Genomic DNA, 23924 nt, shown 5'->3' with positions numbered 1-23924 from the left:
TTCTACAATCTCCATGAATCTGGGAGGAGACATGGGAGTAGTTGGTGAAGATGGAGATTGAGGATGTTTCATCGGAGGTGGGGAAGATGGAAGCTGCTGCCAGGCTCCACTGCAACAATTGTGAAATACTTACAAGACAGTTTTTGTATAAGTCATATCAATATCCTTAATTAAATAAATCAAAGATTTTATTCTGTCTCTTCGTTCACAGTACTGTCATTTAAATTTATTTTTGTGTGTGTTGACACCCAGTTTCTCTGTGTAATGCTACAAGTGCTATTGATCAATCTACTACAATATTTGGCTCAGCCATATAAATTACAACTAATATCATGGAGATGGTTGAACCTGGTTATGTTCGATGTTATTGGTTTGGTTGGACTTGATATGGGAGATGACAACTTTGGTGAAGTCGCATGTTCAGATGGAGCATTCCAGAAATTTTCAGAAGAATCTGGTACGCTGAAAGTAAGATTAGATAAAAAACGAATCAAAACTTGTATAAAAAGTGTCTTTTTGAATACAGGTATCTCATTTAATTACCCAAATTTTGTATATTAGTTATGCTAAGAAAGAAATAAACCAACCGTGCAGCAACACCCCATGCATTTGGAACCTTAGAAGGTGATTGTGACAATTCCTTCTTCTCTTCCGCTTCTTTTTCTTTGATACGCTTTCTCTCCTTTTGAGAGAGCTTTTTAGGTCGATTTGAATGAACAGTTGAGGCAGAGGTGCCGGATTTAATGTTTGAAGGATCTCCATTTACTGTGTTGTTAGATAATGAAGGCCATGTACCAACTGTACCTCCCAGTTGAGGGAAATGGTTTCCGTAGTGAATGTTTTTTGCTGGTGGAGATATCACTGGTGTTGGTTTGTGACCATTTATCAAATTATTAGCAGGTTGAATTTGGTGAGAATATGGTGAAATGGATATAGATGGAGTTTTAGGACTTTCTGATGTTGGGACTTCATTTGGTGAATGTTGCGATTCAGGTGATGTTTCTTTATGTGATGCTGAGAAATTTTTCTTTTGATCATCCTTTAATTTTTCTAAAGATGGTTGATCTTGATTTAGGGCAATTCTCTCCAATATTTCATCTTCCTCATCTTTTGGTTTTCTGTTCAAAAGATCAGACAGCATGATCCCAGGAGCTTTTTTGTTCTTTCCTTTCCGGGAAGAATGTGCTTCACTGGTCCTCCTCTTCCTTAGAGAAGAGGTTGGAAGATCAGAAGAATGTCTATCAACTGAGAAGTCAACCTCAGTAATGTCATCAGATAAATCTTCCTCAGGAATATGACTCACATCCGGACCCTCCATGCTTGGAGGAGAGGATCTTCTGTAAACATCCGGAATTTGCGACCTAAATTAAAAATCAGTTACACATGTGAACAAAATTTCCAGAATCATAGAAATATTCAAATAAAAGTTTTTGAATTTAAAATTTTGTTATTTCTAAGCCGTAGGGAATATTATATTAAAACTTTCGACAAAACACGTTCAAATTCAAGCAGCAAAATCTGCAATAAAATGAAAAGAAAGGTTCACACTAGGAAACCTGTAGTAAACTTCCATCCTGTCGAGAAACTCTTCATCAGCATAATGGAAAGCTGGGGTATGTAGCAATGCAGGGAGATGGTGGCACGCAAACTGTAGACATGATTCGTAAAGTTGGTTGCTGTTAAATGCAGAAGCAACTTCTGCCACCATACAAACATTTTTCAATGTAAGCAAGGGTGCAATCTGTAATGCAATATTGATTCCTATAAAATACATTTTTTACTGTTCGAGGTTATGGGTTCAAGGCTCATGGCTGCTATCATTGTGGGTTCATGGCCAAGAGACATAACAGCAATTGTTCAAACCTAGTGGCCACTTATAAGTTGTCTGAATTGACAGCCATACAATATATAAACAAAAACAATTACCCACAAAGTTACATACGTGGTAACTCGTAAGCTGGCACAGGGTGTATAAAACAGAACACTCATGGTATAACAACAGTTTGTTTTTCGCCACTTGAGGATAAAGCAATTGTTACATTCTTTTCGTTTTAGAGCTGATAAACTACTTGCATAATTCATTGCATAAAACCAAGTTTGATGCCAACAAAGAAGACAATACCATGTTATTGTGGTAAAACACTTTCACTTATTGCTAATCTTTTAAACAATATGTAGCAATAGCAATCATGTAATATTTTATATTATGCATCTGATGCATATTTTTCCAAAACAAAGCAACATTGAACGATGTATTTGCACAGCAGTTTATGTAAGTACATTATTATAGTTTTGTGCAGTACATGGTTTACTGACTTGCACTTCAGCAATTTGCTTCAATCTTCCCATGAGTAGAAGATCAGAAGCAGCGAGGATTTCACACAAACTATCCACGGATGTTGCTCCTCTGATGGAGGACGAGGAATCCATATACGCAAAGTCGAGGATGTATTTGAAGACATCTCCGGGAACAGGAACCTGTATATGAAATCATGTGGTTTAGATTTAGAAACTGTGTATCAAGTCAGGTTTTTTCCTAATTACTAAACTGCCAGAATAGCTTTATTACACCGAAAATCATGTTTTGTTGCTAATATTTTATTACCTTTATTACCTAGGTGTTTTGTTATGTATCTCACACATAAATCTGGTTTAGTATTTGAAATGAAGTTACTTCACCTTTAGTTGTGCACAAAGCCTGCTTTCGTAAAGTGATGTTTCGATCCAAGGTGAAGACAGCATCCCATGAAAGAAAGGAATCCTGGATGCGAGGATGCTTTTGTGAGCTTGGAAACAGATTCCATCATCTGACTCAATCTCACAGTCAGTAAGCTGAGGAAGAGAGGATGGAGCAAAATGAGGTTTCTTTCCGGACTTCCGACTGAAGATCACTCCATCACGGATGCCATGGAGACTGAAGACCTCATTGCTGAGATCACGTATTCCGAAAAGATTGCTTAGAATTTTCAGCAACGTGAAGCATTCTACTTTAACTTGGTTGGATTTTGTCAGAATTTCCATTGCAGAGGTTGCGTTATCTGACCAGAATATTTTTACCCGACCGCTGTCTGGGTATTTGTCGTCTATCTTAGAGCCAGGTTGCAGCATCTCACATGATCCTGTGTAAATGATGCTGAGGAAATTCATAAAGATTTTTGGGTGGATTCCTTCCAGGATGAGTTTATCTTTTTCCAAATCAAGAGAGGCTTCATCACTGTAGGGGATGCGGGAAAGGATGAGTTTAGAGAGAAGCAGAGATCTACTCGCGAGGATAAATTTATGAGTTGGAAACAAAACATCAGGTTTTCCATCCCTGCGAACATGGATGACAATATCATGAAGAAGATCAGATGCATCGGAACTCTCTAAGAGCATCCTCATCTCTTCAGTGATGTCCGCAGCATCAACAACAGGAATCTAACACAGATAAACCACATTATTAAATATCATTATCCATAAAGTTTTGCATTTACCCATAATCAAATTAGAAGAATATTTAGGTAGTTTTAAAAATAAAGTTTAAATATTTTAAATTGCACCAATTTTTGTGAATTTGAAAAACATGTATGAAACACATAAACGTGTAGATACCTGTGTGAGGAAGTTGCTTGGCTTTGATTGCAGTAATGAGTAGTTTCTACCCTTAGGACCCAAGACAGCTGTATGACATCGAAAAGCGCACGGAACTTGCTCCAGCTGGAACTTTTGTATTGCATCCGATGACATTAAATCCAAGCTGGTCAGGTATTCCTGTTTATTATCGGTCAAAAAAACAGATTTGTGATTATGAATTATGAATTAGTTATTCATTTATTGACCAAAATATTGTGTTTTCAGATTTTTAATACAACAGTTCCTGAAGTATTGGTTGAATTTCAAAAATTAAACACTAGCCATTAAACATACACATACATAAAGGTAAATAAAAAGGTCTTTAAATAAAAATGTTTTTAGTAGGATTTTATATTTAGGTTATAAAGTTAAAAAATAGAAGTAAGTAAATTGTATCTTTACCTGTTTATGCAAAGCCGATCCTCTTCTAGCAGGTTTACCAGCAATCCAGGCTTGAAACTTGGCCATGTAAGCTGTTCCATCAGCTGATACAAGCAATGCAGCCACACCGTTGCAACTTAGGCTTACGTCACTAATCCAACGTAACTGTTATGAATAAAAAATGATGTACAATAAGGAACATAGAGATCTATAGGACGCTAATAATTTTTGACTTAAAAGTTGATGAATTTTCCTGTTCAGGTCCTTCTTAACTTGTTAGTAAACACCTATTGGTAAAAAATTACTCTTATTAGTAAAAACAAAATGTAAGCATGTTTTTGCACCCAAATTAGCAAACTAATTACATCTAGTTCGATATATGTTGTTTTCTTTTGGGTAAATATTAAAGAAAAACCTGTTTTTGATCAAACTGACATCGGTCAAGAGAAGAATGACCGCTGTTCCATGAGAGGAGATCTCCGGATTTCTTAAGCAACAAAACCTTTACATCCTTTTTCTCGGAATCTAAATTTTCTTCCTTTTTCTTTCGGAAAAATGCCTCATTCTGCATCTGCATAGTATGCGTTGGAAAAAGTGTAATTTTTTTTATCTTAAAACAAGTAAAAGCAATTTGTTTTTTTATATCTTTGAATTAATAAGGTGGTAGGTCTAGTGATCTTTTAATATCAAAAATAATATCATAAGACTGCTCTTGTGTTCTGAGCAGTTTGTAGCATTTAACTGGGTGTAAAGAAAAGGAGAGTTCATCTTAAACAAAACTTTATAGAATCAATAAAGCAGTTGTGACAGTATTGGAACTTGTAACAATGTTTATGTTTATATATTCAACGTTATACCTGTGATATAACGGTGCGATCTAATATCCCACCACCAACTTGCAACTTGATAATATCCATTTGTTTCGTCACAATCTTCCGACAAATGTAATTATGAAGCAAGAACACAACACCCTTCAAAAAAATCGTTCAAATTTTGAGCTAATAAAACAAACTGATTCGATCTCACATGAGCAGTGGAAACAACAGTTGCAGCATCACAAGCATGAACGTAAGTAATTTTGTCTCCTTCTCTGTGAACACTTGATACTTGCCGAGGTTGAACAATGAATGGTTGGCCTTTTCCATGACCTAAAAAGCATCTCAATAAAAACACTTACAAAAATAATATACCAGCAGTATATAGCAGTTAATCACTTCATTACAATATAAAGTGAATAAATGTAAAAAGCTTTCTCATCACGTGGCCGGAAAGTGACAGGCTTTAAACTTACCTTACCACATATGTAACTATACAGGTGTGATTGTTTTTTTTTCTGTAAGGATCACAATTTAGACAACTCCGTAGTCACCACTGGGTTGGAGCAATTGTGCCAACCACCCTGCTACAGCACTAGGGCATTAAAAGAAAGAGAAGCAGAATTTCTCACCAAGTTGTCCAGCATTGGTGCCAAACGTGTATAGAGCACTTTGGCTCGTCCATACTACCGTGTGGCATGATCCTGCACAACAACCAACAATAATATGATCCCGGAGACCCGATACTCGCTGAGGAAGCAAGCTCTTCTGAGGAGGAGGGTTGATACCTAGTGTTCTATGGTCATTGAGGCCGCATGTCAGGAGCTAAAAGATTAAAAAGTTCTTTATATGCAACTGTTATGACAAACAAATTTACAAAGTTACAAGTACAATGTTAAAAAAGTGTTATAACTTTGTGATTAAGAAAGAGTAACTGAAGATGCAACTGTGGGTTTATATTGTGGTTAGTTACCACTTACTTGGCCATCGGCAGTGACAAATACAGAATGATCAACTGCTGCAGATGCTGATGTGATGACACTACCTCCTGCATCCACAAGTTGCGGATCAATAAAGACATCCTCTGCCCCATTTCCAAGTCTTCCTCCTCTTCCATTTCCACATGAGTAAGCAACACCATCTCGAGTTACAAAAATGGAGTGGAATTTGCACATAACAACCTAAAAATATGGAACATAACTGTTGTATGGGAGCTTGGATAAGAAATCTTTGAAGTATGTGAATAAGCAATCTACAAACCATTAATCCTGATATTGGCATTAGATTTTGTAGTAAATAGCATTGGATCTTGGATGGTTTACAAATGCTTAGGACAAGGTTCGATCTATATGTATCTCATACCTAACTTAATTTATTACCTCTGGATTTGAAATCAATTAGATCTTGGTGTAAAAGAGAACTAAATAAGTAACCAGAATTCTACCATCGAGGCATAAATTTAAACCCCACATAATGACTAAAAGATGCCAAAATGCTCAATAGTTTAATACACTCAGTGACTCAGATATATCAAGCACACTTAACATAAGTGTTGAACTTAAGTGAAGCAGCGTAGCGCATTGCGCATATATACCTGTTTAATGTAGATATTTCGCTTTGAGAAGAACTTTACCATTTCTGGCATTTTTTTACTTTTTTGGACTGCCTGAGCCAGAGTCATGTTTTCATTTACACCCCAAGTGTAAAGCTCACTGACATCCGAGTTCTTTAAATCAGTAATGCTAAAAAGTAAATTCTATTCAGTATATATCTGTGTTAAAGATAGTTTTGACACATTGTTTTTTTTAATGATTTAAATAATATATTATACATATATACTATAATTCCGTTTCTTCTTTAATTTATTGCATTAAACGAACCAAAATTTAATTTTAAACTGAAACAAAATGCAAAACATCCATTTAAGAGTGAGACATCACAACTCACTTTTGAACTGAAATATCGGAGTTTCTTTTAAAGCTAATCTTGTTATTCCAAGGTGATATATCAGCTATTATCATATCCAGTGAGTTGCAACCAGCTTTGTCCTTTAACCACATGTTTGCTCCATTCTAAATTATACAGAATATGGTTTCTAATACTGTATTTAATAATATACAGTTACAATTTTGAGATTTATTTCAATGCAATTAAGCCATTTAACATGGATGTGGTAAAAACTATTATCGTAAAAATCCACTTTAGATCTAAAACTCAATTTAACTAGTAAAAAATTGGCCAAGCAAATGTACAGATACTAAAACAAAATAACCCCGAAGACCATGTTACAGAAGGAATAAGAAGTTTCTGCAAGTTATAGTTGCAACTTGCAATAACAACAGGCCATCAAAAAAACTTATCCTGTTACCTTTAACAGTTCCATAGCGGGAGCTATTCTTCCATAATACAGTGCGCGATGCAAGGCACTCCAGTTTGATTCAACATCTACTGAATCAATTGTAACATTTCCACTACATTTGTTTGAAGATAGCAACTTGCAAATCCAACGAACAATGTCAGATTTACCACTTGAAGCAGCAACATGCAAAGGGGTACGGCCACTGCTATCATATCTCGCCACAGCATTGAAGCAATGCAATCGAATGTATTCTGTGTAAAAAAAACAGTTGATGTATTATGCTGTTCTGATCTATGCACTACAGTAGGTATCACTAACCCAGGTAGATAAGGGGGTCCCTTTAATTAGTGCATGTCCCCTATGTCTACTTTGTCCGCTATGTCCATAATATTCACTATATTATGTCCACAATATTCACTACATAGTGGACATAGCGGACATAGTAGACTGAATACTGTGGACTTAGCGGTCATGCACTAATTAAAGGGACCATAAACAAGGTGACTTTATGCAAGGCCTATGCAAAAAAGCTAACATTTGTAGGAAACATTAAGAGGGGAGATACATTGTCTTACCTTTTACTTGGTGCAGAGTTGCCTTCGTAATAACATGGTTCAGGTCGTCGACGCACTTTCCGAAGTTACATTTAACTGTACACACTTCGTCCATCATTAAGTTACAACGAACCAAGTTCTCTTCTCATTCTTATCACGCCGTAACCCAAACCCAATCCAACACTTCTGTGTTGATCTCTGATAGTTTTCGAAGTTACAGAAGAAACGCAGCGCGCATGGCGAATTCCCACTCAACGTGTTTGACATTTCGTGTAAACACCGTTTGCGCTGTGGAAATAGCGGCATCGACCATTCTTGCCACGTGACATTTACGTCATCGAAAGATTCGGCACCTCAGTTATAACGCGTTTGAGCTTTACATTATAGTTAGTGAGAATATTATTAAATATAATAAAAAAGAAAATATAACAAAAATGTTTAACACATGCGCCGACCGGTATAAACGCAGGGATTATCTATGTTAGTATAAACATGTTTATGCATCTCGGGTTTTACCAATTTAACCAAAGAAAGGCTTCGCATATGTGTCGTACCAAAACCCAATTGTGTACCCTCTAGGTCAAAGAACATAGGTATTTGCTCCAGGTTGGACCAAAGTTAGTATAGATCTATACTAACTTTGGGTTGGACTATCGGTATCATCCCAATTCTCATACACGAGGCAAACTTCGGATGCGAAGCTGCGTGCCTCACGGAAAGCATTTCTTCCCTTTTTCCCCTTAGCACATTTTCTTCCCTCGCCTGTTTTATCAGACTAATGAGGACTTCATTTAAAATTGCAGTCGGGTTGTAGGAATCATAGTGACCAGGTAGGGTTTTAAACTTTCCTTTTAATAGCATGAAAAGAGCCCCTATGTCTCCAATCCTTACTTTAACCATGTATCTATACTTAAACTGTTTTAAACATTATGCTGTATGAAACACAGTCGCGTAATAAACATAACCGATTGACCTCCCAGTCGTCCAACCTTCATAATATGTTGTGTATCGCTTTATAACCCACCATAGTCGGCAACATGTGGCCTGACGCAGAGTCGCAACACATAAAATAGGCGAAATTGCTACTTAAATCGACCCACTAACACTCTCCGGAAAAACACCTATATGCCCATGAATCATCTCTCAGGTTTGTCTCCTTAAAATTGAAGATACCGTCCGGCGAGAGTGAAGAATGATTTAGCGTCATATGACTTATAAGTATATACTTTCGCACCACTTCTAGTCATTTTAATATTGGCTGTACTTTTCAAGTATTCCCATGTCTATTTATTCAAAATGTTTTGCAAAGCATCTGTGACCACCAAGACAGATTTTATTTCAACACCCGCAGTAAACAAATCTTAAATCATCTTTTTTCTGGTCTCGACTTTTAGTAAAGAATACAAAGTTCTTTGTTATAGTGTCATGGACTTGTCCCGCAAGATTAACTTCTGTTCTCTTGCTTTCATTTGTTCGTGGTTGTGTCTTCCGTTCCTTGGCATAACACTTCTCTTTTACATAACCTTTTTGTCCACACTGCTCACATGGTTTGTACTTGTGTTTCATACTCATGTGAAACTTCTAACAGTTGAATCATTGTTAAATCATATTTAGCTAGAAGAAACAATATCCGCAAATTTGGTGCACAAGTATGCACAACATGTTCAATAATTATCTGCCCTTTAGTATCACCTAAACCACACAAATTAGCTTTTGGAAGTAATCTGCATACCCATTGACTCACCGTTTCTCCTGGTAATTGAGTCATTAGACGTTTGCATTTCCATCATCAGTCAGTGCCCTTACGATTTTCTGAACATCTTTACCAGCAGCACGACTTTCTTGCGTTCATCTCCCGTAATGTCGGCTGCAACTAAATAGATTTTGAACGAACTTCTCCATTGTACCCACGTTTCGGCTAATTCAGTTGTACGTGCATGTACGTTAACTTTGATAATATCTTTTTCCGAGACTGGAATTCCATTTCTTGATTTGAGTGACTGGTCTTTGGGATATTGTGGACACCCAATTGATTACATGTTAGAGCAGGATATATCTCTCATATAATATTATATTTGCTTTTGAACTCGGAATACAAATTAAAAATGGAAGAATGACAACAATAGAGTTCGCAGTAAGAACACAATCAAAAACAGTAAAACAGATTGCACAAAAATGAGAATATAATGTAAATCTATCTGCAGATATACTTCACACATCATTGCTTGTGATACAACAAACAAACAAAAAATGACTTTTGAAAATCATATTACTGATTTTAATAAATGAAATATAGGAATCATGAAAGAATAATCAAAGTTGAAAAATATATGAAATGTTGATTATGCTGTTGTAGATGCTGGGCTGGACGAAGCTTTTGAATCAACAGGCTCTTCGTTTGTAGGCTTGGCAACTAAAAATGAACAGGTAACATGAAAATGTTTTCATTATAGAATAAAATGTTTCGGTTATCCGTTATTTGTAACATTCTGTTGCCATTTTTGATGTCAGCTTGTAATTTTTATATTGGTAAAACATATTAACTTTCTTTACTCCATCACGTAAAGTCTACATGTTTAACTCAGCATCTGCTTTATTTACCTTCGGTATCAGTGGAATCACTTTTTGGTGCTGCTTCCGCTCTGAAGAAAATTCTGGCACTGCTCAATGAGAAATAAAGCAACTCGAATTCCTGTGTAGTAAAAATACATATAAAACAGGATTAAAAAGTCTATCAAACAAAACTCCGATATTCAGAGTTTTTATGATAAAAAGCAGAAGTGAATGAGACATACCCTCTGATAAATATTGATACGTTTCAGAGCAAGTGACCTCGTCTGCTGCAACTTCTCGTCCTCATCTTGAATTCCCTGTTTGCGAGATTGTTTTGGAGCTGGGTTAGCTTGCTGTCTGATGTCATCTGCATGCTTTCTCCTCACACTTTGAAACCAATGCAAGGAGTCAAACTCTGTGTATTGGTCCAGCAGCTTCAATATGTAAGCCAAACCTGCGGAAACAGTCAATAAGTTCTGCTCTTTAAAATCCATATTCTTAAAGTACAAAAAAAAGAAATAAATGTGTGCTGTTTAATAAAATATTGTTACAGTGCGAAGTTATATAAAACCAGTCTCACCCATAGCAAAGCCATCATCAGTAAAAGATGCACCAACTTTGTTTTTCTTACTCATTTTCTCCTTACAGCTTATTGTATGCTCCACAAAATTGATGGTCTAATAAGGCATAGACTCGGTTAGAATAAATAATTTTCATTTTATCATTAAAAAATTAATTTCTGTTAAACCATAAATTTTAATGTTACACAAAATAAAACTACCAGAGGTGGAATAATGGCGTAGAAATTCCTGAGATGCATGTTCTTTGAACTTCTGAACTCTGGTGCAAACACATCCACAAGCATACCGAGGTAATCAGAACCTTCGGCTGAATGTTTCACTAATGAACCAAGCACTGCATCAAGGTGAGCAAATGCTGTGTTAACCTGTAAAAGAATGTGTGTGTTCAAGATACAAAAATACGCCATTGGTTGAAATTTGATTCCACTTACTACAGTAATGAAGCACAAGGTATGACAGAAATAATACAATAACGAACATAATTTTTCAATGACATTACAATAAATAATATCAATGCAATATAAAAATATATATCATTGCACTAACCTCTGGACTTATATCTTCCTCCTTAGCAAGATCTCCAAAACAAACAATGTCTTCAAGGTCAGGAACAAAGCTTATAGCATTGCTGCAGCAGTGTAGACCTCCAGAACGAACCATACGAATGTAGCCCATTGCGTTACCTGAATTCAAATGTTAAAATTAAAAAGTAACATGCTGATAAAAGTAGCATTCATTGTAGGCCTACTATTGATGTATATGTGCTAATGTTTATATTACTACAATAATACAGTCTAGTTCAAGAAATTTAGAAAATGCTGACCAATGTGTGAGATGAGAAGTCTGAACTGATCCAGGAAGCTGCTGCCATCGGGTGAGAGACCAAGTTTTCTGATTCCTCTGTTGAAACGGTCAGCACGCTCATAAGGGTACTGTTGGTTGTATGCCTCACGGTTTTCACGAAAGTGACGCATATCCTGTGTTAAAATCAAAGAGTTTTTTTTTAATTATTTGAGTTTTTTTAATTAAAAAAGAAAACCAAGTTAATTTTAAAAGTAGCAGTATTTTAAAGCAAAAATAAATTAAAATAATAAGTTAAATGAAATGAGTTCAAACCCTGCTTGAGGCTACTTCTATTTAAAAAGTCTTTTACAAATGTTTACAAAAAACTTAGAAAATATGCGGATATTGTATATATATTTAAGTTTATAGGGTGAACTTTATTTAATCGAGTTTAACCTTAATCAAACGAGACTTGATGTGTTCGTCGAAAAGAAATTGCGAAAAGATAAAAAATTTCTGTTTCAGGAATTGAAATGTAAAGTTGACAGTTGTGTTCATGATACCAGTGCCATGCGTACGAATGGAGTTCGCAATGTGACGAATGTTGATTGTGTTCAGATGCTTGTTGTTGCTCGACTGCTCCACAAAGATCTGAATTGGAAGAAAGATGGTGATTATGCGGGAGGCAAATTTTCTGTTTTGATATTTTTTTGTATGTATATTTTTAACTGATATATATTAGTTTCCATCCAAGTTTCAATTGAATAAATTATGTTTTAATCCATGTTTTACTATTTTTATTTTTGATAAAGCTATGTAAATATTTCCATATTTTTGTTTTATTTAATATAGTCTTTGCTGTTGCATAAAAATGGAATGCTTAAATGGAAAAATGATAAAGAAAATAAGGTGGCAATTTTATACCTGGTTGTTTAGATTGTAAAGATACTTGGAAACAAATACATGAATATTCCTCATTATTTCAAGGACATCAAGCCCTTGTTCCAGTTGTTGGTTGGGCAGATGAACCTGGAAGTCACATTAGTAAATAACTGATAGTAATTAAATCTGTTTATCTTTTTATAAAAAGCGCTATCCTGAAAAAAAATTATTATAGCAATGTTTCGTCAGCCATGGATGGGATTTCATTATCATGGTATAGCACTATAGCACAACAAGCCAAACGTGCAAATAAAGTAAAACACAGGATAAAAAAAATTTGTCATAGAACCAGAATGAGCGGAAACAAGAGGAACTTTGTTGTACACACAAATGCAGAAAATACAAAAAAATTGTTGTTGGAACATTTGTTTTCACTTGTAGATGTTTTAACCACAAAGTATCTCCCATGTTACCTCTTGCATCTCAAGTTGGTACCTCTGGGCTGCTAAGTTCCTCATTTGTCCGTAAGTTCGCCAATCATGCAAAGCTACAGTTGTTAAATTGTAGAAAGTCTGGTCCAGATAATGAGTCACATAATCTGTGTTTTATAAAGTTTATAATGAGATTCCACTTAGTGATAGTTTTAATATGTTTTCTAGTTTCAATATAAAATTTCAAATCAGGGCCTGTAAAGTTGTATTATTGGAATACGATATATGAACTTTACTGTTCAAAATAAAAGAATGTTCAAGTTTTTTGTACTTTTCAGTGAAAATTTCTTGTTGTTTATAGAATGTAAAACATATTTGGCAAAATTCCATTAATAAATATAACCTTTTGGGCTGATAAAGGATCCAAGGAATTTGAGAGGTTCCAGTGAAAGAAGCTGTCGAAGTGATTTTATGGAAGATTTAAACGGATTTCGATCGTTTAACTTCAAGTGAGTGTGCACTGATAAGCGAAGGTCATTTTCAATTTCTGGAAATAAAAGAAACAAATAATTAAAACACAAAAAAGGAAAAATAAACACAAAAATCGAAATAGGCAACAATGTCACCCACCTTTACATATTTTATCAAGCAGATGGTGACGTAGACTGCGATGAACTACTTCCTTATAAGCATCCACCAAGAGTTGTGGGGATGAAAGATGTTTGCTCCTCTTCATCCCAACCACACAATCTTCCAATGCAGCAAACATGTGCTGTGGAAAACACATATTTATGTGTTACAACACTTTGTTTAGATTAGAATGATTTCATTTACAAAATCCTAATTAAATTAAAAATTTAAAAATAAACTTGAACGTTTTACTGCTAAATGTTTGAAAATACAGTGAACATTTTTATGTTAATATTACAAATAAAAAGCGGTACATGTAAGCTAGACGCATCGACTGGGTTTTGGCTGAGTCCTTCTAAATAGTTGGTAAGCAGAGCTCGATGCCAATAGAATGCTGATTGATCCGATGCTGCACGAGATGCACGGAGGATGCCGATGCTCCCAAAGATCTGTATCTTCTCAAACTTAGAGAGGAGGGCTGCATGCTCATCATCACGAAGCATTTTCTTGAAGAAATGTTGAAAAATAAACTTTTTTTGATGAAGACTTTTTTTCCATGATGGATACAGAAGTTATTTTAGACTGTGCAAAATATGTGTAAACATAATTTGAAATAAACATTTTTTACTACGATTTATTGATAATGAAGTATAATGCATGCCATACAAAGTACAAACACAGACTTACAGACTGATTTGCAATGGACAAAGCAAGCTTGGTCACAACCAATCGTTGAGTGGTTGGGGAACCATTGATACAGTTCTCACAAATCATGATAGAGGAGAGCATGTCCAATTTGCGATCACTGTATTTGCGGTCAGAGGTAACTCTTTTCTATGGATTTATTAAGAATTTAGTTACTTACGATTGAATTAAGATACAAAAGATTTTTCGTGAAACTTGCAGATAAAATGTATCATAAAAGTATAGTTAAACAAATTAGTGCGTGTATTTTAAACACATAAACCATAAAATACGAACCTTTGCAACTTGCAGTAGAGTAAGCACTTGGAACTGTTGGTGTTGCACAATATGCATTCCACATGTGGATACACGCATTGAGTGTCGGAAGAAAGTGTCAGATACCGCCTTACACATGGTCACCATGCGACATAAACATGTCACCTCATTCACTGTCATTGGTTTGTTGGTCACAACATGCAGGTTGAGAAGTGTCTCCACCGTGTTACGCAATCCACAAATCAATCTGTAGCCCTGTTATACAAAAATATGGTGTCCATAATGTGTTAAATAAGCTTTCAGGTTACTAAAAGTTTAGTTTTTGACTATTTGGTAGTTAAGTTACTATAGTAGTGTGGGGAAGACGGGACACATTTAGTACATATTATCCAAATATCCTGATCGTATTTTAAACAAATAACAATAATCTATGGAAATCGCAAGGAAACGGTTTCATAATTATGTGAATGTTCTTTGTTTACTACCAAATAGAACGAGAAAATAGAATAAAAATGTGACCCATCTTTCCCCACCATACTATATATTAAAGGACTTTTAAAATAAATGGTGTAATGCAACACATATGACAAAAAAATTCCACCTCTATGTAAACTTTGGACTGCGTTGCTAAGTCTTCAAGGGATGCATCTTGTTGTGGTGATGATAACATCTTCACCATCCAAGTGTTTACTGAAGCATAATACCCCTGGCATTCCCTGAAACAATAAATTTAAAAAATGGCAAAAGTCCCACAAACGTTAGAATTTTTTATACAAGTGTTTATATAGATAAAGACAAGCATTATATTACTGCACTTGGAAGACTTGCTATCTAAGTCACTATGGACATCATATGATCCTATGGCTTAGGGGAAAGTCCCCGGACATTGGGTAGAAAGTACCTGGGGTTTGAAACCCCACACCTGATCCAAACCACCTGGGTGTAAAAGCTCATGATCAAGCTAAGATGCGTTGCGGAGCTTGTGGGTATGGTTGGGCTTAGTCGTAGCATAGATATGCAAGTAGTTCACAAACACAATGGGGCTCACTCTTCAAGTGTATTTTTACTCTCAACTTTAATACATATTACATACTGTTCTTTTTATTGAAATAGGGTTTGCAGGATTTTTTACCTTTGGATAGCTTGTACTTTACCAGACAGCCACACCCCTCTACTCTGCACAGCTTGATCTGGCATTTTGGAATCAACAGCTTTACAGGTCTTTGGTAGGTTGTCCGCAAAGTATTCGTCCACAAACCATGTCACATGACCTGCCAGCGTCACACATGGAAGCTGTGACAAAGAATTGTTTAATTTTACATTAGTAGTTTTTACTTTTAAATTATCTTTTCTTCATATTTATTGTCAAGTGTTTCTGATTTAGTCTGTGTGTATGAAATAAATATAGCTTACCTTTTAATGTAAAAAAAACAATTTATGTGTGTTGTTACCTTCTTATAAGAATCCCACATCTGGCGAAACAGTTTTCGATCCAAGTTACGGAAAATGAGATAATGTAATGTGAACAAAGCACACAAACCAACAAACTGAAGGTGGTGTTCAGTTTGTGTAGGATCAGCTGCATAAAAAAAGTAAAAGACAAGAAATTTACTTATAAGACAAGTTGATGTTCTGATGATATTATCATATTTTACTACCCAAAATTAATAACGAGGCATAAACAACATTCAGAAATGTTGTCTAAATTGCTGCAAACAGATTCAAATAATGAGAATGGCTTTGTCCCTAATAAAAGATACTGGAATCTTTTTCTATGTGATGCCATGTAACCAGGAATGCATATTACAGAATAATTAGGTATTCTAGGATATCCTAGAATACTTTATTTTGAATCTAGAATTTCGAATCTTTTTGTATTTATAAGAAAAAACGTATGAAGCCAAAACGGCCAAGCCAAAACAGATAGCAAATTTTGAAAATTCGCTGCGAAACGTTTCCTCTCGAAACTCCCACAAACACAAGATTTTTTTTTTAATTATTAAATTTTTAAAAATTGTTAGCTTAGTTCAAGAGATATATGACATTAAATAGGATACCGAATTCCGTAATTAGATTCGAAAACAAAAGGATTTGAATCTCATGGATTCGAAATACTGTAATGTGCATCCCTACATGTAACTTGGGTTGTACTATGCATTGTTTTCCCTTTAAATAATATTTCACTTACCAAGCTTAGGTTCAAGCCTCACAAAGATGATCTTTATGTTCAATGAGAATTCCTCGGTAAAACATGAATTCTTCGCAACAGGAATCCCAGAATCATCAAAATCTTGACCGAAACAAAACTGAATGAAAAACCAAAAATTAACTAAGATTTTAAAAGTGTACATAAATATATATTTAAAGAAAGGTAAACATCATATGCAGTAGCATGCTTAAAAATGAATTTTAGCCTACCTGGGTCAGTTGCCCATTTATTATCTTTTTTTCCAAGTGACTAACCAACTTTTCCAGTGGCTTTAATTGATCTTGGCCCACACCGTAAGCGGAAGGATTGTGGTGAACTGACTTAATGGTCCTAAATAGTAAATGAACAGGACTTTATGTCTGTCGATTTTTTGATTTTAATAATCAGCAAGGAGCCAAGGATTAATATTGCTTTGTGAGAGCAATTTACAATTAACTAACAAACAAACATAGAACATATATCCGTTGCATTAATATTGTTACAGCTATTTTTAGGCGAATCTGAACACACACAGCTTTGTATGTCACAAAACTGTTTGTGTTAAATAATATGCTGTTTGAGGAGTTAAGTTTACCTAAACAAAATTTCTTTCAACTTACATTTTGTACATTGTCCAGTGGTTGGTTAACATTGAATTGCTGAGTATAATCTGATCAATAGTAACCAGAACTCTTAATAAGTTGCACAAGTGCTCATACACTGGAGTAAGATGAACATGGCTTGCATCCATAACTTTCGGCATGGATCTAATTCAATTTATAATAAAAACTTTTAAAATATCGTTTTTTATTTTTATAGAAACTAACGTGATCTCGTATGTGTAAATTACTCTTAACATTAACACAAACATGGCGGTATTTAAATTTAGTTTCTTTGTAAAAGTGCTGTTTAAGCCTGTAACCTAAATATATACATGCCCATAATTTGTCCGTAACTGCAATGTATCCTAGAGAAAATAAAGTCCTAATACATATGGATATTTGAATAAATTATAGAGAAAACACCATGCTAACTTGTTATGTAAAGCAGCCAGTTGCTGAATGACATTTTTTACCACCTCCCTACATCTTTGACCGAAACATGATAACTTCTGAAGAAGAGGAAGCATTCTCCCAATCCCAAGCTGCTCCTCTCCTTCCTTTTGCTTCTCATCATCCTCACTTGCTATATATGAATTAACAGGTTAAAATAATTAGAGTGGGCTTATACCTGCTTTACTTAATATTTAAGCCCCCCTCCTCCCCCTAGTGTAGTGCCAACTTAATGTATTGAGTATGTCATAGCCTATGGTGTATATTGTCTATAATTGTTCACGATCAGATCCGCTTAGTAGTGTTTAGATAAAAATCTAATACTGAGACAAACATTGCTAAAATTTTAAGGGGGGGGGTTTACATGTTTCATTACAAGTACACAACAAACATTAAACTATGTATTAACATGATATATTAAGTCATTTGTTCACGTGTTTCGTAGTTAACTTATAACAATTTTAAATTACAAAATTTTACCAGTTTCGCCATAAAACAAGATGGGGTCATAAAATTCAGTGACAGCTTCATTTTCCAGCACATTTATTTCTACACAAAGAGCTGACAAGGCAATAAGGACTTTGTTTAGAACTTTATTTTCAGTTTTTATCAGTTGTGGTAAAGCAACTTTTTCTTCTGGAAATGTCTGCAATAAATAAAGTTTTCACTCAAACCCATTAAAGTTTAATAAGCAAACCACATAATGAAAAAAACTTATTGTTTTCTTTTTTTATATAATCAAGCTTATTATGAATATATAGAACTGTCAGAACATTAACATTACCTGTAGACAAACCGGATTTAGGCTTTGATCCCAAATATGACCTTGTTCGCTCCCTAGCACACCTTCAATATCAGCAAGCTGCTGGGTGTATTGTCCCATGTACTTAACATATTTCTTCAAGTGTATTTCACCGACCAGTTCTACAAAATGATAATATGTTTGGTGAAATTTATTTAATAAAAACAATGTGTTGTTGATAGTTCAATAACTAATCATCATATAAAGAAATCAGGAAACTAATTGACAAGTTGTCTGTGTTCTACAGGTTGGTATGAAGTAACAGGAACATGCAGAAAGTATGAAGTACCTGGCATGTTTTACTTAGATGTTATTGTACCAACAGATTAAGAAAAATTATGTACTTAAAACCATGGTCTATAGGCCTATTGTGTAACAAAGAAGGAGTTTAACAGACATATTATAGTTTTTTAACAATAAAATGCAAATAAGTTTATGTTTTAACAAGAAAATAGATAACTGCCGGCTAATATACAAATATTTTGTGGTACATGTCTTACTTGCGGACCCTTGATCGACTTCTTCGAAATCGTTCGGATCAGCGGTCAACGCCATTACCAACTAAATCGCTTCGATTGCAATTCAATTCGAATACACGAAATGTTTCCCCAAACAAACTTGTGTCAACAGTACCTAAAACCATATGCTAAAACTGCGAATTAGGTGCACGTGTGAATGTAAAAAGAAGTAAAAAAAATACTTTCTACAGTCACAAACCGTTACAGGGAGTTCGTCAAATAATTTCCGCCAGCTTGCCGGTCACGTGAATGACGCAGATAGTGCTGACGTCATGTGTTTTTAAAGCAAGGTTGCATTTGCTTATGAAGACTGAAGTGGAGGTATCATCACAAAAGTGAAATATATCTATGTCAAAAAGTGGTGTTGTTTAAAATTTAAAGCCCTGAAAATTATATAAGAATTAGCACAGCGCATCTTTGTAGAGGTATGTTGCTGTTACGTGTGTGACGTTGAAGAAAATTTGTTAATTTTTTTCTTTTTTAAATGTACAGTTATTATTTGTACATATAAACTGTTACCGCAATAAATATGTACTGCCAGTAACTAAAGTTCAATTTGATGTATGCCTCTTTGAAACCCCACATTGTCATGCCTGCGCCTATAGAGCATGCTTGTGTTTATATGTCCCAACCAATGTATTGATTGGGCGATAGTGTATAATAGACTAATAGGCGAATATATATATGTGCTTGTATATATTAACACTGGAAACAAGGTGCACGTTACAAATTAGTATTTGTTTAAGACATTTTTGTATTTTTTAATACATACTTTCATCTACGATCTAGACTAACCTTTATCTTCTATAAAAGGGCATTCTTATTTAATCCATTTTTAATACCCGTGTTCTAAGAGTTAGAAGTTGTTTTGATCAATTATATATACCTTTTTTGGTAGTATGCAAAACGTAAACAAAGTTTCAGATGTTGTTGTGTTTGGTGGAACGCATGGGAACGAGTTGTCTGGCATTTGTTTAGTTAAGAAATGGTTATCTGGTCCACCATTACAATCTGCAACTTGTAAAGTGACAGCTACATTATGTAATCCAGAGGCTATTCGGTTGTGCAGGCGGTACAAAGATTGTGATATTAATCGACAATTCACTAGGGTTGATATTAATAAAGTCACTAATGCAGAAGAAAATTTGCCATATGAAGTAAAACGGGCTAAAGAATTGTTCTCCCAATATAGTGATTACAGCGGAGAAAGAATAATACTAGACCTGCACAATACCACAGCTAACGTAAAACTATGTTTGATTGTTGAAAAACCAACTGATTACTTTGCTTTGCATATGTGTAGATACATTCAGCAACATTTTTCTGCCGATTTTTGTCACATTCTGCTGCAAGGTAAAAGCTATGGTGATGTTCGGTATATAGCAAAACATGGGATTGGTATTGAAGTTGGTCCTCAACCCCATGGTGTACTACGAGCTGATATCTTTGATCTACAGGAAAAGGCCGTCAAACTTTCCTTAGCGTTTTTAGATAAGTTTAACAACGGCGACATTTTCAATCCCTGTGAAATTGTTACTTACACTCAGTTTAAAAAGGTAGATTTTCCTCGCGATCATGAGGGCAACATAGCTGGAATGATACACCTCGATCTTCAAGATAGAGATTGGCAATCGGTATCCGGGTCCAGCATGGTATTTCGTACTTTCCAAGGAGACAATGTCACTTTAGAAGATGTTGTTAAAATTCCAGATGAAATAAAAGACTTAGTTTACCCAGTTTTTGTTAATGAAGCTTCTTACTATGAGAAAGACCTTGCATTTTGGTTAACAAAAAAGGCCACTGTAGCTCTTCCAATATTAAAGCTTAATTAAGAAAACAAATCATAAATAATTTACCTTATCTTCATTAGATAGAATCTAGAATGATTATTAACTACAATCGCGTTTGTTCCATAGCATGGACTCCATACAGTGTATTACACTGTCTTTTTGCTATGTTAATCACTGTCCAGAATGTTTTATATGGCCAGGGAATCAGCCATTTATGACAAATTTCTTTTTCTAAGTTTTACTATTTTAAGTTATTGTGTTATGAACAAATTTTTTAAATTTATATGCATTATGCATTATGAAATTTTTACTCTAAGAATTTTTACCCTTAACAGTAATAATTTATACTTGAACTTTTGCAATATTATTTTCTACGTATAAGAAAGGCTTATATTTTAACTGTACTGCAGATTACAACTTTTTTTTCATATATCGTGTAAACTAAAAGATCCTTAATATTATAGTATTTAAAATATACCACCCAAGAGAAATCCAATAATATAAACAAGTTTAAATTACCATATTAATATGCACTAATTTAGTTTTACTTTACTTTCATTTCAGCTGGAATAGCGCAGTCGTTACTATACTTTGCTAAATACAACGTATATCCAAGAACATTGATTGTCATAGGCTGTTTTAGGAAAGTAAAATGAATTCCATGATAATATTAACAGTTCTATATTGTGGTTTGTGTGTGACACTAGTAACACCAACTGATAATGATACTACAAAATCTAGAACTGATGAAACTAAACAAGATCCAAACGAGAATGCTGCACCTAGCATAACTGGAAGCGATTCAAAAGAGAATGCTGCACCTAGTGCAGCTGGAAACAATCCAAAGGAAGAGGCCGCACATAGTGTGACTGGAAAAGGTCTAAAAGGGGATGCGGCACCTAGTGCAACTAAAAAAGGTCTAAAAGGGGATGCTACACCGAGTGTAACTGAAAAAGATCGAAAAGAGGATGCTGCACCTATCGTAACTGGAAACAATTCAGAAGGGGATGCGGCACCTAGTGCAACTAAAAAAGGTCTAAAAGGGGATGCTACACCGAGTGTAACTGAAAAAGATCGAAAAGAGGATGCTGCACCTATTGTAACTGGAAGCGATTCAAAAGAGAATGCTGCATCTAGTGAAAGTGAAAGCGATTCAAAAGAGAATGCTGCATCTAGCATAACTGGAAGCGATTCAAAAGAGAATGCTGCACCTAGCATAACTGGAAGCGATTCAAAAGAGAATGCTGCATCTAGTGAAAGTGAAAGCGATTCAAAAGAGAATGCTGCATCTAGTGAAACTGGAAGCGATTCAAAAGAGGATGCTGCATCTAGTGAAACTGGAAGCGATTCAAAAGAGGATGCTGCATCTAGTGAAACTGGAAACGATCCAAAGGAGGATGCTGCATCTAGTGAAACTGGAAAAGTCCAAAAGAGGATGCTGCATCTAGTGAAACTGAAAAAGAGTCTAAAAGGGGATGCTGCACCGAGTGTAACTGAAAAAGATCCAAAAGAGGATGCTGCACCTATCGTAACTGGAAACAATTCAGAAGGGGATGCTGCATCTAGTGAAACTGGAAATAATCCAAAAGAGGATGCTGCATCTAGTGAAACTGGAAACGATTCAAAGGGGATGCTGCATCTAGTGAAACTGGAAGCGATTCAAAAGAGGATGCTGCATCTAGTGAAACTGGAAACGATTCAAAAGAGGATGCTGCATCTAGTGAAACTGGAAGCGATTCAAAAGAGGATGCTGCATCTAGTGAAACTGGAAGCGATTCAAAAGAGGATGCTGCATCTAGTGAAACTGGAAGCGATTCAAAAGAGGATGCTGCATCTAGTGAAACTGGAAACGATTCAGAGGAGGATGCTGCATCTAGTGAAACTGGAAATAATCCAAAAGAGGATGCTGCGTCTAGTGAAACTGGAAGCGATTCAAAAGAGGATGCTGCATCTAGTGAAACTAGAAATAATCCAAAAGAGGATGCTGCATCTAGTGAAACTGGAAACGATTCAAAAGGGGATGCTGCATCTAGTGAAACTGGAAATAATCCAAAAGAGGATGCTGCATCTAGTGAAACTGGAAGCGATTCAAAAGAGGATGCTGCATCTAGTGAAACTGGAAGCGATTCAAAAGAGGATGCTGCATCTAGTGAAACTGGAAACGATTCAGAGGGGGATGCTGCATCTAGTGAAACTGGAAATAATCCAAAAGAGGATGCTGCGTCTAGTGAAACTGGAAGCGATTCAAAAGAGGATGCTGCATCTAGTGAAACTAGAAATAATCCAAAAGAGGATGCTGCATCTAGTGAAACTGGAAGCGATTCAAAAGAGGATGCTGCGTCTAGTGAAACTGGAAGCGATTCAAAAGAGGATGCTGCGTCTAGTGAAACTGGAAGCGATTCAGAGGGGGATGCTGCATCTAGTGAAACTAGAAATAATCCAAAAGAGGATGCTGCATCTAGTGAAACTGGAATAGATGCAAATTCAGATGGACATTCTGCATCTGGTAAAACTAAAAAAGGCCAAAGTCACAGGTATGAGGTACATACTATACTGAGAATGGTTCACAAACAGCGTTTAAAGCATGGCGGCCATGCAGTTAAATTTGGACCTGTCTAATTATTTATCTAACACTGAGTAAGAAATAAACAAAAAAAATTGTAGGTGCCTGTTGAAACAAGCAGCTCAAGTTTCTTTAGCTGGATGATGATGCTCATAGTACTCACTGCAGTTGTATATGTTGTGTATTACAATAGGAGAAAGGTAAGATTATTTGAATAAAATTTTGTTTAAGGATGTGTAGTTATTTACACACCGCTATTAGTTACCACATATCTAACTTTGTGGATGAATGTGTCAGAATGTGAATATAACTATATAACTTACTTTATCCTCGCAAGGCGGGGAAACGACAGTCGTTATTACATGGGTTTAACACCTCATGCCAGCTTACGAGTTATCATGTATGTTACTTTGTGGGTGATTATTTTTTTTGGATTTTTTCATTTTATGTATGGCTGATAATTTGACAAC

The 23924-nt window shown here is 35.3% G+C and overlaps 3 protein-coding genes and 1 pseudogene across 4 annotated transcripts in view; 2 read left to right on the top strand and 2 right to left on the bottom strand.

Annotated features, from left to right (window-relative positions):
* Positions 1–8038, bottom strand: part of LOC100184670 (inhibitor of Bruton tyrosine kinase) — a 10468-nt gene extending 2430 nt beyond the window's left edge. The window contains exons 1-15 of the mRNA XM_026840622.1: positions 7743–8038; positions 7177–7418; positions 6756–6880; positions 6403–6550; positions 5789–5989; positions 5441–5633; positions 5020–5141; positions 4851–4964; positions 4409–4564; positions 4015–4158; positions 3592–3750; positions 2680–3417; positions 2317–2478; positions 1557–1741; positions 683–1361 (exon numbers count right to left, since the gene is read on the bottom strand). Of these exons, the coding sequence (XP_026696423.1) occupies positions 683–1361; positions 1557–1741; positions 2317–2478; positions 2680–3417; positions 3592–3750; positions 4015–4158; positions 4409–4564; positions 4851–4964; positions 5020–5141; positions 5441–5633; positions 5789–5989; positions 6403–6550; positions 6756–6880; positions 7177–7418; positions 7743–7839 (3465 nt within the window). The 5' untranslated portion in view covers positions 7840–8038. The remainder of the gene's footprint in view (positions 1–682; positions 1362–1556; positions 1742–2316; positions 2479–2679; positions 3418–3591; positions 3751–4014; positions 4159–4408; positions 4565–4850; positions 4965–5019; positions 5142–5440; positions 5634–5788; positions 5990–6402; positions 6551–6755; positions 6881–7176; positions 7419–7742) is intronic.
* Positions 8039–9774: 1736 nt separating this feature from the next.
* On the bottom strand, positions 9775–19385 carry LOC100187065 (WASH complex subunit 4). The gene is made up of 26 exons (XM_002122026.3): positions 19301–19385; positions 19084–19222; positions 18566–18705; positions 18262–18427; positions 17764–17914; positions 17350–17496; positions 16960–17080; positions 16730–16847; positions 15993–16120; positions 15674–15834; positions 15143–15257; positions 14563–14796; positions 14269–14415; positions 13896–14087; positions 13582–13723; positions 13355–13498; positions 12994–13118; positions 12563–12667; positions 12095–12289; positions 11679–11832; positions 11402–11538; positions 11056–11220; positions 10855–10951; positions 10517–10728; positions 10323–10413; positions 9775–10134 (listed from the first exon to the last, which is right to left on the bottom strand). The coding sequence occupies exons 2-26, from the start codon at positions 19136–19138 to the stop codon at positions 10064–10066; spliced, it is 3513 nt and encodes a 1170-aa protein (XP_002122062.1). The 5' UTR covers positions 19139–19222; positions 19301–19385; the 3' UTR covers positions 9775–10063.
* A 536-nt stretch (positions 19386–19921) lies between these two features.
* Positions 19922–21519, top strand: LOC100187013 (annotated as a pseudogene). Its single transcript, XR_717119.3, has one exon. The product of XR_717119.3 is annotated as an aspartoacylase pseudogene (transcript).
* The window catches only part of LOC100176795, a 4074-nt gene continuing 1611 nt past the window's right edge, over positions 21462–23924 (top strand). The window contains exons 1-2 of the mRNA XM_018817576.2: positions 21462–23425; positions 23556–23654. Of these exons, the coding sequence (XP_018673121.1) occupies positions 21544–23367 (1824 nt within the window). The 5' untranslated portion in view covers positions 21462–21543 and the 3' untranslated portion in view covers positions 23368–23425; positions 23556–23654. The remainder of the gene's footprint in view (positions 23426–23555; positions 23655–23924) is intronic.

This window comes from Ciona intestinalis, chromosome 2 (genome assembly GCF_000224145.3).
Source record: "Ciona intestinalis chromosome 2, KH, whole genome shotgun sequence".
NCBI classification, from domain to species: Eukaryota; Metazoa; Chordata; class Ascidiacea; order Phlebobranchia; family Cionidae; genus Ciona; species Ciona intestinalis.
The sequence above is the reverse complement of the archived record's forward strand: the minus strand, read 5'-3'. Positions and strand labels throughout refer to the sequence as shown.